The sequence below is a fragment of the Oryzias melastigma genome, linkage group LG22 (assembly GCF_002922805.2).
Source record: "Oryzias melastigma strain HK-1 linkage group LG22, ASM292280v2, whole genome shotgun sequence".
NCBI classification, from domain to species: Eukaryota; Metazoa; Chordata; class Actinopteri; order Beloniformes; family Adrianichthyidae; genus Oryzias; species Oryzias melastigma.
Window position 1 is genome coordinate 17,087,972 of NC_050533.1, and position 15,232 is coordinate 17,103,203.

At 39.5% G+C, this 15,232-nt stretch overlaps 1 protein-coding gene across 2 annotated transcripts in view; it reads right to left on the reverse strand.

Moving 5' to 3' along the window:
* The window catches only part of LOC112142498 (connector enhancer of kinase suppressor of ras 3), a 49,878-nt gene that overhangs the window by 29,599 nt on the left and 5,047 nt on the right, over window positions 1–15,232 (reverse strand). For both annotated transcript variants that reach the window (XM_024265932.2, XM_024265939.2), the window contains exon 2: window positions 2,289–2,452. In XM_024265932.2, coding sequence (XP_024121700.1) covers window positions 2,289–2,452 — 164 coding nt within the window. The remainder of the gene's footprint in view (window positions 1–2,288; window positions 2,453–15,232) is intronic.

A 15,232-nucleotide genomic window follows, 5' to 3' on the forward strand; every position in this document is an offset into this window, starting at 1 on the left:
TCTAGAAGAAATTCTTTGCACCAATAAAGGGCTATTGCTGTAAACTGAACTGAGAAGTTTAAAACTGTTGCCATCAGGCTTCCTATCAACAGTGGTATAGTTCAAACTACATCAATTTAAGTAAAATAAGATAACCACAAATGGGAAAAATTTATGAAAACGTCCTAGAAGTGTCTCTTTTGTTGTTACTGACTTAGATATTAGCTTTGTACCAATCAAGATTTACAGTTAAAGCATAATTCAAATAAATTAAAAAATAGCATGCTGTAAGCATTACAGCTTGACTTGTCGTTATTGGACTAAGATTCAGTAAAGTTTGAGAATGAGCTTTTAGCACCAATTCTAGAGAAGTCATTCAGGATGAGACATATCTATTGAGAATTACACAATTTAACTATTTTAAACCAAAGGAAACAAGTTCATCTAGACTTCTTGACATTTTTTTGGTAGGGAGAGGTTCCATTTACTGCAATGAACACTTTTTTTAAGTACACAACTATTTACATCTTCAAATAATAGTAAAGTCGAGAGAACAGGTGCCATTTGGTTATTTTACCAACCATATAACAGAAAAAGAAAGAGAAAGAAAGAGGATGCATGTAAGGTTCTGGTGCTGGCGGTCTGTGTGCTTCTGTCAGCACCAATGACCTCGCCTTAGTTAACTCTAATTGAAGCTGAGGCCTCACTTCCCCTCTGGGGAAATGTAGGAAATGGGCCCCCTTGTCTTAAAAGGGAACCCCTAGAATACAAGAAAAACATCAAGCGTTGTGCTTCAATCAAACGGAAATGGCAACTTAAACTCCCTAAATGCTGCATTATTACGTTAAAGGTTGGGGAATATTTTGTCAGTAACTGCACAGAAATATCTACAGCAACAGTGAATAAATATTTTTTTAGACTTAAGCTTTTTAGAGTGGAATTTAGGACACAAAGAGAAATGTGATGCATGATTAACATTCAAAGAGCTGGCAGTGTAAATTGATCAAATTAACATTTTTGGGCCCCCTCCCTCTCGTTTTTAATCTTGCTTTAGAGTGACTTAGCCTCATTTTAGACTCCTCCGAACTTAGAGCCACCATACGCAAGTGTTTAATGTAAAGAGTTTTAGGAGGAGATAAAGACAAAAATGCTGACACTGATCAAAATGCTGAGACCACAATCTGGGACGTTTATGGTACAGGAAGTAATAAAAGTCCAAATGGATTCCATCTGCTGGAAAACCTGAAGCTCCTTCAGACGGTTTTCATCTTTGCTTTTTAAGAGGCGAGGCAGACTATTAGTTGTCTTCACGTTGAGAAGAACAAAGGACAAAGATATTTGTTTTCTTAAATAAGCCAATGAGTCTAAACAGCCAAATAGGACCTCTATGACCTGATCTATTATCAGTCATGCTGTTGATCCTTTACATCCTGAAGCTGCTACAATGAAGTCCTGCTCCAAAGACAAAAGGCTGAAGTTAAACCCAGCTTCTCTATAAAAAAAGTTTTGTGTAGCCAAAGTTTGAAGGAAGTCTGTTAACAAAAGATTAAATCTTTCAAATTTACAGGTCAAAATGAAAGCCTTAGTCACAACTGCCTTTATGGGTGGACACGGAATGTCTGTGGGTGAAAAGTGGGCAAACTTGTACGGGAAACAAAAGTGGCTCGCACAAAAGTTTCAGATGCTAGACGACTTGGTGAGCCTGTAGAGCAAACATGTTCCCGCACACTTTTTTACAAGCATGCTGCAGGCGACCGGTCGTAGTAAAGATAATGTCTTGTTTGCACTGAGCGGTCCATACCGGACCGTACGCTATTTTGAGCGTTTCCATTATAAAGTGGACCCATTAGGGCGGACCAGTTTGTACAATTTTTGGTTCTTCTTTGGTTGTAGGTCCATAGAGAAATGGAACGAACTAGTTAGAGTGGAACTACTGTCATTCCCCCCTTATTCGCGGGCGTTAGTGACCAGAGATACGCCAAATCCACAAATCCGAAGAACTGCAGTAGTCGCACCGTTACTACGAACAGCCACGTCATCGTGCGGCTTGAAGGTCCAACAATCAATGGAATTGCCTGGACCATTCTAAACCAGCCAGGGCCGCTCACTGGAAACGAGGCATCTGTGTGACAGTAGCTTCACAGACACTACACTTTACTTTTACTACACCCTTGCACTCCCTTTAGGTTGCGGCCAACCTCCTCTATGACCCTCCACAGGCCCAGACAACCCAAAAACCTGCAGTCCCTGTACCCATGTATGTCTGGTTGCATGTGACTAAAAGCTTAAGCAAATATGAAACTACTAACCAAAGCACAGAGCAGATCAACTGCTTCCAGGACAAGCTCTTGGTGTCCAATCCTCGCTACACCAAGCTCCTCCAGGTCTTGATGCGATATCTTCAGCAGCTGTTCCCCACTGATCTTCTCCCTCTTGAAGTTACCCACATACTGCTGCAGGTTGTCATCCAAACCTGGACAGGTACAAAGAAAAAAGGGGAAAACAGAAGTCATGATGAATACAACAGGCTTTATGGTCATTCAGCATCTTTGTGCAACATGAGAAGTTACCAAAAAAACAAAAACAAAACTGAACACTGCTAGTTTATTAACCAGGTGAAGTGTGTGCTCAAAGCACAGATAAGGATCAAACGGGATGCTTCTCTTTGCTAAGCAAACACACCATAAACAGTAACGGTCGAGACGAACAAGTCCGTCCAGCAGGTAAAGCGACGGCTGCTGTAACAGCGTGTGGATAAGACGTCTGTCTGTGCAGGTGTGGGTGCTTTGCAGTAAACATGCTGGTATCAAGGGCGTCCCTTTGGTACATTTTGAAGCATCAATAACAAAAGCGCCACACTAGCAACTGCTAAAGTTCCAGAATAAGGTACTGCAGGATGCAAGTCATATATTGTGCGTTAGAATAAACAAACTGACAAAACATCCCCTCCCTTTGCATGCAACAGAGAGGGGGAAAAATAGGCCTTTGTATGTGTGTGTTTAGCTGGGTGTAGGCGTGGAAGTAAACGCCATGGCGTTCTCTATCAAAGAGCGTACAGATAGAGAGCAGCTGCAGCTCTATGGCCCGGTGCCCTGCATCTCCCAAAGACCAGTCAGCTGCAGTTCTTTCAAACTGTTGGTTACTGTTGAGACCTTTTTAAAGTCACTTTAAAGATGTAAAACGTTAATTTAAGAAGGAATCGACCAATGCAGCTGTGTCTAATGTGCAGATTTAGGTTATGAGGGACGGACGGCTTATGGGCGTGTTTAGCGGTCAGCCGAGGACCTTTGTGCTGCGACAATCTGTGCACCTGTTGCTGACGGTTTGCATACAGGAAAAACAAAGAAACTCATTTGTGTGCATCCAAGATTATTGACAGCGGCATTCAACATTAGATTAGATGTCTAGAAGTATAAAAGGCTTTAGCTTTTACGTTTGATGGTTTTATAAATATACGTGGATGTAGAATTATTAAAAAAAACCACACATTTAAAGACCATATTCTGCCAAAAAAAAATTATTTTCTGAATTTTTGGGAATTCTAATTGCTTGTAACCCTGATTTAAAAAATTATAAATTCGATGAAATACTACTGTAAAAAAAACTTTTTTTATTCCAGCTGTCAAACCTTTTCTGGCCTCCTTCAGAAAAACAAGCTTAAAGCTATTAAAACTCTATTATAGCATCAAAGTTCACCTGGAACACCCTTTTGAAATGTTCAGAAAGGGAGTTTCACGCAATAGCTCAAGTCATTTTCCCCCTGCATCACAGGGAAATTCTTCCTGACTCGTTAACCATTAGCCTTTAGGAAAGTCAAGAACAGTTAGGCTCATTGCATTCCTGGCATTCCTCAGCATTCTAATTCTCCGGCCAGGCTTCAGACAAGTTTTTTAGATTCAACTCCGGCTGTCTGGCAAAAAAATAAACACACATGAAAAAAAAAGTCTCATCCAGAAAAGGCAAAGTTTGTCTTTCCTGCTTTGTTAAAAAGGCATTTCCTGTGGAATGGTGCCAAGGTCTTTGAAAAGGTAAAGAATTCAACAATGGAAAGTTATTGTTAAAAACGAAGGAAGTTGGGAGCTATTTTAGCTTAGAATGTGCAACTGAAAACAGCCTGGGAAAAAATCCTGAGAGGTATTACCTTCTCAGTAATAATTAATGAATGAATAGCTCATCCTCTCACGTATTCAGTTTCACTTGGCAAGATGTTATTGCCTAGTTTTCGGTCTGAAGCTTAAAACAAAACAAAAAAGGTAAAAAAAAATAAAAAAAAAAGAATCTAAAACTATAAATGGAGCAAGAAAACTTTCTATGCACCATTCATAAAAGTAAGCTGTAAGGAAAAAGCCCTGTTTTCTCAGATCAATGCAGCCTCCCTCTGGATTCAATTCCTGACACCTTCAGAGTAAAAGAAAAAAAGGGATGTCCTTACAGTCCTTCTGAAACATTTATTGTGTGGCGATCAATTGCGGCTGGCTGGCTGGCATGCTGGCGTGTGAAACTATCAATTTTCATTAAGGGCTGAGAAACCAGTAAACGAGATAGTGTGTCACTTTATTGTGAATTGACTTGAGGAGGTGACAGGGGGGTTGGTGCTGAGGGAAGGCTTTTTTTCCCTTTTTTTCTTCTTTAAAGCCTGCACAGGATGAAGAGCTCTGGTAGAGGCTTTATGGTCTCACTTGGCAAATGTTCACAGACCAGACCAAGTGGGTGTGGGACGACCAAACGGCTCTAATGTCACCTGCAACTACAGTCGGTGATCTTCATGGCCCACATAAAATTCAATAATTTGAAGGGATTTTAAGCTTAAAAAAACACTTATGGTTTAATTTTATCAAGTATTTTCAGTTTAAGTTATTAGTTTTTAAAACAATCAAATGTCAGCTTGTATGTTAAAAAATATGGCACAAACGAAAGGGCATTCACTTGATTACAAATCCACAAAGCGTGTTGTATAGTTATAATGGAGAATTACATAAAAATAATGATTTTCTCATGATAAGATCATCAGGCATAAACACTAATCATTCTAAAGTTTAATTGTCTCATGAATTTCCTTTTCCGGCAACATTTGCTCTACAATATAATTATCACAAAATTATAGGGTTTAACTGCTAAATATTACTTCAGTTTCCACCAAATATCAAGACAAAACCATTGATTGTATATGAGAACTGGATTGAGTAAGCCCCCCCTCCCCCCTCTGGTGTTCCAAACAGGAAGTACCAGCTGGTTACAAGAAGCCTTGTACTGAATGTTTGAACTGTTTGATTTACAGATTCTCCTGAGCCTTCTTTTGGGTGGTAGTGTTGTGGACTTCCAACAAGCTAATTCCTGAAATGTTGAGTCTTATCAACTTAAACCAATCAGTGCTTATCAAAGTTCTCTGGCTCCAACGTGGCGGAGTGTATATTACAATAAGATGGCGACTGAATTGTTGGGCTGGGTTGGTAAAAATTGATTAATTGACCTGAATTGATCAATAATCGATCAATAAAAGCAGAGATCGATCTATCGAGATATTATGAATGTATTTCTAAACAAATGTGTCTAAATGTGTAGACCGTATAAACTCAAAATTGAATTGATTTAAAAGAATTTAAAGAATCTGGAAAAAAAAAAAATCAGAATCGAATCAATCCAGGATCTGGTGAATTGAATCAATTGTGGAAATTATTGGTAATACCCAGCCCTAATGAGGTGGCTTCATCTTGTTGGAGCCGGAAGTCAATTTCTATGGGTGACACAACACTCAGTTGGTCCAGTTCTCATATACAGTCAATGGACAAAACAGAAATAAAATAATCAAAGGAAATGACAGAAAAACAGCTTGCCTAAGACAGTCATTCATTCATTCATTTTCCTGACCGCTTCTTCCCTTATGGGGTCACGGGGGTGCCAGAGCCTATCCCGGGTACTGATGGGCGAAGGCAGGGTACACCCTGGACAGGTCGCCAGTCCGTCGCAGGGCCTCAATCACACACCCATCCACTCTCACATTCACACCTAGGGGCAATTTATAGTCACCAATCAACCTATGAAGCATGTTTTTGGATGGTGGGAGGAAGCCGGAGTCCCCGGTGAAAACCCACGCATGCACGGGGAGAACATGCAAACTCCACACAGAAAGGTCCCAGCCGGGATTCGAACCGGGGCCTTCTCGCTGTGAGGCAAGAGCGCTAACCACTGCGCCACCGTGCAGCCCTTGCCTAAGACATTTTAATGAAATCCCTTGGATGAGAAGACAGTTGTCTCACACAGGGCATCTCTCAGCTTTGCACTTGCTGTTTACTGTGAGGTCCTTCTTACCACCCACCTTCTCAGTTTCAGTAAACAGTGATTATTGGCACAACAGGTTAGCAACACAAGTGTCTTAGCGAAGCTTTGGATAAATATAGCTGAACGGGCATATTTCTGGACAGCTGGACAAGCTAGAACTGAGCAATCTGGGCAGCATCTACAGAACTGAACCCAGTTGGAGGCTTTCATGCTTCGACAGCCTACTTAAGGGCTGTGTAAGCACACGTTTTGAGAAGTACAAACAATAAAGCCTTTCTCCTAGTAGAAGTAGGATTTATTTCTGTCTCAATCTCAGCTATTCTTGGATATTTAGTTACAAACAAGTAACTGAGTTCATTGATGTGGTTTATACAGAATAGAACATCTAGCTAAATTAATAGTTTGTATTAAAAATTCAAAGATTTTTTTTCTTAAACAAGGAATGGCTTCCGTCCAGAGTTTGGTAGCCAACTTTTTGTTCACAGAGCTTTGATTATACAACCAAAACAAGCTCCCTCCCCCATCTTTGAACCCCTCCCTGTGCTCCCATAGGGAGTTGTATCCACCCTGAAACACACACACGCACACACAGGCCATTATTCCCACTGAGGTGGCCAGTGGGAAAGCTCCTGAGTGTAGAAAAGCAAAGCCACTGTAACTCCGCTGTCTTTAAATGTCAGCCTGGCCTCTGAACCTGTGGGGAATGGTCAGGAATTTGACTCATTGTTCTGCCCTGAGCAGCTCCATTGTGGGAACCCTGCGGCATGCTGGCACAATGGTTCCTGACTGAACCAAGCGTGCTGTAATTAGAAGCAAAGAACAAGCTCCTCTCGGCTGCTGCTAAGCTTTCCCCCAATGCATGACTTCACAGAACAACAAAGCTTGTACACACATTGGGAACTGAAGTTGCACAACGATGCTCCACATCTCCTCTTGGTATCCATTCATTCCTCCACTGTGAACAGGAGAGAATGTTACCTTTTGTGTCTCAAACAAGACATCCGTTCAAGGACAAGAGTTGTAAGATACTAGCATTTGTTTCCTCAACAACTCTATCTGCACTGGAGATAAATTTGGTCGCCGAGTATAAACATGTGATGAACTCTTGCAAAAGTATTTTCAGTCCCCAAAATATGTGGGCCAGTGTGTACTTTTCTAAACATGTGAATAGAAGCCTTTTTTTGGACCGTATTATTCTAACCTCCAGTTAACAAAGAGTGTTTCACGTCATGTGATCTCTCAGACGGGCCGCTGTAAAGTGGCCGTTACTTGTGTGGAGTGGGTTTCATAAGTGAGAGAAAGCAGCTGATGCCAGTTCTTCCACGGGAAGACAAAAGAAGCTCTGTCTCGTGCTGGGTGATGGATGATGACTGATGAGAAAAGAGGGGTTAAAGTTCACTGGGTTGTTGCGGTTTAAGCACATCAGCTCAAATAACCCTTGCTTGTATGACATGTATGATGTGTCTTAAAAATTTTTACATTTTTACCTTTTTCCTTTTGTCATCGCATTTCTTCTATTAGTGACAATATTGATTGTTTTTTATTTTACAGTGAAGTAACGTAAAAGATAGACTGATTGATGATCAGTTGACTACAGAGGTGAGCATTACACCACTTGGTGATCCTGTTTATGTGATTGACTGGCAACCTGACTTGTCCGTTGACACCTACTGCCACCTTAGTTTGGGTATAAAAAGCAGATCATTTGATATAAAGCTGAGCTCCAACCTCAGTGAGTTAGTCTAAGGGAATGTCGGTTCAGAAGTGATCCAGGTTATGGCTGATGACCATGGGGAGATTATGAAGCTATGATGGCTCTAGGCCACAAACTGAACATAAGAAGGAGGAAAAACAAGTGGGACACAGAAACAAGCACCAAGTGTCTCTGAAACAGTTTTGTCTGAGCCTTAAGGCACGGACAAACCAGACTACAGCTGCCTGGGTCAATGAGGCTACATCCACACTCGCACGTATTGTTTTCAGATTGGATATGCTCATAGTCCAAAAACTGTTTTCTGGTAAGACTACACAACGAAATAAAACAACTATTGTATTTTTTTTTTATCTTTAAAATGCCTACATTAAGTGGATTTTTTTTCCTAGTGGCAATTAAACTGTGATGATTTAACTGGATACTTGGTCTTGCCATCAGATTATCTAACTTTCTCCAAATAAACTTGAGAAACTTCAGGAAGCCCAATAAGATAAGATGACAGGAAGGAGTGTCACCATACGGAGTGACCTGCTCCACTTCTAGATCCTGGTTGTCCAACTGCATATAAACATAATTCTATTCCTTATGCAGGATTTGCATCCAGTCGCAATAGTTTATTTAGGTAGGTGTTAAAGCTTTAAATTCTATCTAAGAAAAACATAAACACTTCCCACATTTCAGCCGTCTCTGGAGGCTGAAAATCATTACCACAACATAAACACGCTAAAATAAAAAAAGCAGCTAAGACCTCAAAAATGTCTCAGTTGTGCCCTCCCTTTCTATACTTTGTCTTGTTCTTGCCCTCCAGACACCATAATATTGTGCGTTTCCCGACCTCTCCAGCGCTCGTATTGTTGTGGTTTCGCGGTTGACGAGGGAACTGGGGGAAGTGACTCTTTGTCTCGTCTTAAACAAGGCTGTTATAATAGGGAGTTTCACTTCTGTAATTTAAGGATGAATTGTTTAGAAGGTTTAATAGCTACAGCGTCGTTGCAAGAGATAATAACAACAACAACACTTCTCATCATGTGTGGCCTCACAAAGACTAGGGTGGATGGGATCCTCCATAAAAGACTTGAAAAATAAAAATACTACTGGTGCATCACTTGAGAAAAAAATGCCACGATGAAAGACAACCATTAAACACAGACGAAGATAGAAAAAAAATGTGTTATACACTTTATTTAAAGACATTTCAAAGTGTTCTTGTACTCTCAGTGTTTCCCATCACATGTACAGTGTTTGATCATGGTGGCCCTGTGTGCTGATTACAGGCCCATTAACCAACACCATAATAGCGGCCTGTGGAACCAAGAATAAAGATGAATAAGGTTTGAGAGAGAAAATAAGAACCACTCATTTAGCTTTCTATGGGAAAACTGTCTTGCTTGCTGCCCCCTCATAAGGATTTCCTATTTTCAAGCTCAGGCAAATTGAAATCTGTACCCACTGCAGTGCTTTGTAGCAATAAAGCTTAACATAGTTACCATGCGAGACAGCTGGAAATAAAAATTTGGTTGAGCTTGGGAACGTATGTGATAAGAATAATGTTTTGTTTCTTTTATTTTGAAAACAGCTTCTTATAAGCATGATTTAGTTTAAAAAAAGGAGGGATTGTGACAGTAAACAAAATGCATTTTGAGATTCATAATACTTTGAGGAAAAAAAGCTGCTGTTTAAAAAAATAATATTTTAAAGGACTGTCGTGGTCTTTTATTTGCAATGAAACTGTTAGGATCAAGGCAAACCTTTGACTTACAGATTAAAGAATAATAAGTAAAAATGTAAATGGCCCCAATTCAGTTACTAAAGCCTTAGCCTCTGTACAGGGGTTGACCCATATGGGAGAGTCATAGGAGGCGTGGGTAGAATCTTCAAGGTAGAGCAGGTGTGTCTTGTAGCTCCCTAGAGGCTTATATGTCCATCTCAAGAGACGTCATGAAAATGGAACGCAAGTTTGTAAGTTCCTTCGGGATTATTAAAGCACTCTATCCATAAATCTGTGCGTGTACATGGAGAATAGTGAGGTTTTGTTAGGCTAATGTATGTTGCACGCACTTGTGGGTGATGCTGTTGCATGGTGCCCTTACGCCACACTCTACTCATTAGTAAGGTGTAAGTACCGGCCCCTTGTTGACTGTGTGCAAATGATGCATGCACAAGGTGTACATAAATCCCCTACAGGATAGCCCTACAAACTACACTCTGATTGGCTAATTTCTAACAGCTATAGGCTGCGCTCAACGAACCCGCACTTGTCACGTAAACAGCACTCATGGGTCCTTTGCGTATTCTGCAGAATTTAAGGAGAAAGTAAAAAATCCACACTACCCACCTGCACTTCCCCTCATTCACCTTTACTTACCCTTGCGGGTTTTAAAAATGTTCACTCGACTTGTCACCTGTAGCATGCCCATAGAAAAAATGTGCATGAACATTTTTGCTCTATGGACTCATGAACTTGATATTTTGTGCGGGCCACTTCATACAGGTTTTCTGCTAGGATACATTCCATAAGTAGGCATAAGGACAGTTGTGACAAAGGCTTTTAGTCAGTCACTTTTAACTCTTTGGCTCTAGGGTAGTCTTCCAGACATAGTTTAAATGTGAGGAAACTACTAACAATTTTCACACCTTGCCCTATTTGGTTTGCTTTCGCACACGGTGCACTCAAAATGAAACCAAATAGCTAAAGCGGACTACTCTGCCTAAACTAATCATACTGTTCCAAACGTAGCTCACTTGGGTTCAGTATTTTTTGATCAAGACAGCTAAAAGCAAGAAAAAAAACGGATTAGTCCCTCTAATCTTAACGTTATCAAATATAATTCTTCCTCACCCTATGAGGTTTACCCTGTCAGATATTCAGTTTTTCACAAGTCCTAATTTTTCTAGTTTTGCACTGTGTGCTTCTTTTTCACCCACTGCGGTGAAGTCATTTACTCCCTTTAATTCTACACTTTAGTTCAGACTCAAGTAAGCTGAGACCTGAGCTCTCAGAAGGATCAAGGTTTGCTTGATTGCTTCACACCACCGCAATAGTTCAGGTGAGCCGTTACACTGGCTAACAAATCCTGGTGCAAATGAAACCTAATCTTACATTAAAAAACACTAACAAGTTTTTGAAAAACTTATTTTTAAAAAAATGTTTTTAGATTTAATAACCATGACAATCCATCAATTCAACTCATGACAATGAAGATTGCAGGAACTAATGTTTTATTTATTTATCTTTTATTTTTTTATGGAGTTTCAGATCTGCCTAAACAAACCAGGGGTCACATGATCTCACACTTTGTTAACCTTTCTCCCCATTACTGGAGTGCAACAATTGGGTTGGACGCCATAATTAGATAACATGACTGGTGTTCATGGTGGTCAGGAGAAGAAGAAACAAAATGTTTTTAAGGCATCAGTAGTTTTTCTAGGACAATGTGTAACTAAAACAGAAACATCCACAGATTAACAATCTCTTTATAGATCACAGTGACTAACGTGTCCATAGACAGTCCTGAGAAACATCTTTGAAACCATCTGATCGAAACTGAACTCTCTAAATTCAAACTGGCTTTCAAAAATGTGTTTGTCAAATTACATATTAATAGGCTAAAATGGTTCTACCGACTGTTATTTGTTTAGAAAAACCCATATTCTTTCCTGTTAAATGTGTTTTTTTGTAGCATTCATTTTAAAACTCAAAACAAGAACTTTGTTTTATAGCGCTGGATTTTGATTTTTCAGTTTTGATATGGGATGTTTCAGTTGCGATATTGTTACTTTAACAAGAAAGACTGAATGATAGGAAAAGTCACAAACCACATCCATATGACTCTACACAGCATTGCAAAAAGATGATGACGAAAGCATACATTTCCCAAATGTCAAAAAAGGGAACTAATTCATTTAGTACAAAAAGAGCTGTTAAATTAATTATGTAATAAAATAAATCACTCGTCAGCCTACACGCTGTGGGCAGATTATTCTCCCCTGCTTATTGTGAGGGATGAGGGACGCTGACTCACACTCCTGCGGAGATAACAGTGACTGACAGTGTGTCACATACAGAGCATGAAGAAGGGAGCCTATGACGCATACAAACAATGCACTCTGTGCTGAAACGCCTCTCTGGACCGGCTGTCTTTGATTTTTGCGACATAGTGTTCACCTCCTCAAAACCGAAGACGGATTCTTGACAAACACGGATAAATCTGTTCTCAGTGCTTTGGTGGTGAACTTACAGGAACCTTTGTTGAACTTGTGACATTTTCATTTTCCCATAAATGTTTTATGCTGTTGGACAATAGAGCAGATGAGCAGGTTTCCCAAGTGTTTGCATAAAAGCACACAAAGAGAGAATCACAGAAAGTCAGGAAGTCAGCAGCCTCTTTTAAAATCATATTTTCAGCACAATTTTAGCAATTCATGGCTTAATATCCAGGAAACAAACAAAAAAGGTAACACTTTATAGTAATATTCCTTAACAAGCTTTATTAACACATTAACAAACATTATTAATGTGTTTATAGGGTGCTAGTAAGACATTTATTAGTACAATAAGCCAAAAAAAGGTTTATTCACATACATAGTAAGATTTATTAACATATAAAGTGAGACTTTGGTCTACAAAGGCCATAGTAATAATCTGCTTACAAGCTGAACAAATGTATTAACCATCTTTGTCAACATTACATTGAGTGTTTTGCAGAATTCCATCTGAAGTGTTACCAAATCTTTCAGGTGACTTGCTGAAGAGGATTGACAAAAAAAAAAAAACAAACAAAAAGAAAAAAACTGCATGCAAGATGCTTTAACTGTTGGATGAAAACAAGGAAGTAACCAAATAAAGCACTAGGAAGTACAGGTACAACACGGCAGTTCTTCCCAAAGGGTACACAGTCTGAATGACTTCACGACAGTTGGAACTGCCTGAGAACTTCATACCAGTATTTTCAGTCGTAAACAAACGTCTGACACAACCCAGCACGAGGTTAATGACTTTCCAACAGACGGAGTACCTTACATGTAAAATCCCCATAGAATTATCATGGCAACAGCCCTCCTTACGGCATTCCAGGTGATTTCCAATTTTGTTTTTCAGATCTAAATGAAGCCATGCTAATGTTAGCTGTAACTAGTCCTCAGCACATGATCCAGGTGAGGAAACGGACAGGTCTGTTAAAACTTTTTTTGTTTCTGAATTAAAGATTTCACAATCAACTTCAGGCTATCTTAACAGTGTATTATTGCAATAATAAAAAAAGTGAATGATAAAAAGGTCAAGAGTATCTTTTCGATTTAAAGATTACATTTCCTTGAAAGGCCTGAAACTTTAAACTGTGAGAACTTGTCTGGACATGTTCTGACCAAATTATGTCCAAATGCCCGGATAAACCTAAAAAAGTGGGTGTCGGGTCATAAAATTACAGACCACTCTATAATCGTGCTGACATTTAACTCCATTACAGTGGGAGCGGGTGGTAGGGTTAGGGAGCTCGGACTGCCGGTGAACCCCTCACTGATTAAATACAAACTGGATTTTAAAACCATTAAAAGCAACAGAGGATACGCGTGACCTGTTGAGGCTCTCTCTGAAAGACATAGGTTTAGTCTGAAACTATAAAAGCAGCTGCTGCATTCCTCTCATGTCCTGTGGTTATCTAAGCAGAAATACATTAGCATCACTTTGATAGCTGTATAAACTTTGCTCCTGTCCTCTTGAGTTTCAATCTTTAGAACGAGCAGTGATTTGAGCTCACTTAACAGGAATGAGAGAGCTAAACATTTTACATAAGGACGTCAGTTATCATGTGATCCCTATTTACATAGAAGGGAAAATGTCCCGCTGGTCGTTGTAAGCTTAGAGATTTGCAATGCACATTTTTTAGTTTGAATGAGAGGCAAACAAGTCTGGCTGAGGGTTACCAGGATGCTGGGAAACACTCTGTCTCCTGGGCTTGCCCTGTAAGAAAGGCTGCTGGATATGCATGCAAATGCAGACAGATACTGTGCTGCAGATAAAAATCAACAAATCCCTTTTAAAAGTGTCAAATACTTGACAGAACTCTAAGATTTTGCAGTCAGAATCAGGGAATAAAGAAACTTTCTTCCAAAAGCATGATGTAGTACCAGTCCACGTTTATTTTTAGCCTCCCAAACATGAACATTTTTTTCTTTCAAATATCAATAGAGCCATAGATCTTTAAGAAACTTTTGAAAATGTGCCTAAAGGGAAACATCTTACCATAGCTTTAAAGAATAAGATTGGATCATTTTGTCACATGTTCTCCTTGGAGCGTATGCAAACACCCTGTACAGCATACGGGTTGCTAAAATAAGATTGATGATGACTGCGATGCCTATCCAAATACAGACCTCCACTGCTTCATACAGCAGGCGCAAAGTAGGATAGGGGATGCCTTAATAGGGGTTTGGCGTCTGCAACGCGTCTGCTCACACTACTGCTCAGGAAGTCTGTTCGAGTCTGATAAAGATCATCGGCCATCATTTGCTCACACCTTCCTACAGTCTCCAGAGATAAGGCTGCTCAAGAAACCCACCGGTGAGGTCACTTAGCATTCAAAGAGTTAAACACAGTCGTGCTATTTGGCAGATGTGCCTGGGCAAATACAAAAGAACATTCAGAGCATGTTTGTCACCCCGCTGATGAGCTAACTACCTTCATTGGCACCTCTGTGCTACTTGACAGACGTGACATGAGAAAATCCTTGTTGCCATCCACAACACATGTCAAACAAACCGCTGACACCGGCTTGAGACATTTCTTTAAGATCTAACCAGTGGGACCTGTTGCAATACCACAACCTGATTTTGTTTTAAATAAAGCTACCAGTTAATAAAAAATATAATATATAATACTAAAATGTCAACAGAAAAGACGTGGATTAGATTTGTTTTTCCAAAGTTAGCACTTATAAAGAACAACTTCTCTCTAGAACATCAGAATACTCAATAATAACTGAGCGTGAGCAAAATTCATCATTTTATGATATAAAATATTTAATGACGGTTTATAATAAGATTCCTTGTTAATCTAGTTATAAGATATTATTACCATTAATAATATATTTAAGCCTTTATGGGACATTAATAGGGCATTTTTTGTGACTTAATGTATTATTTTAAAGTTAATTGTTCACACAATGTACCTTTTTGTTCTTTGTGGCAAGAAATAGCCTACACTTTAGATTAGGAGGAAGCAAAACTTTCAATAAACTATCAACAAAGACCCATTCAATATGG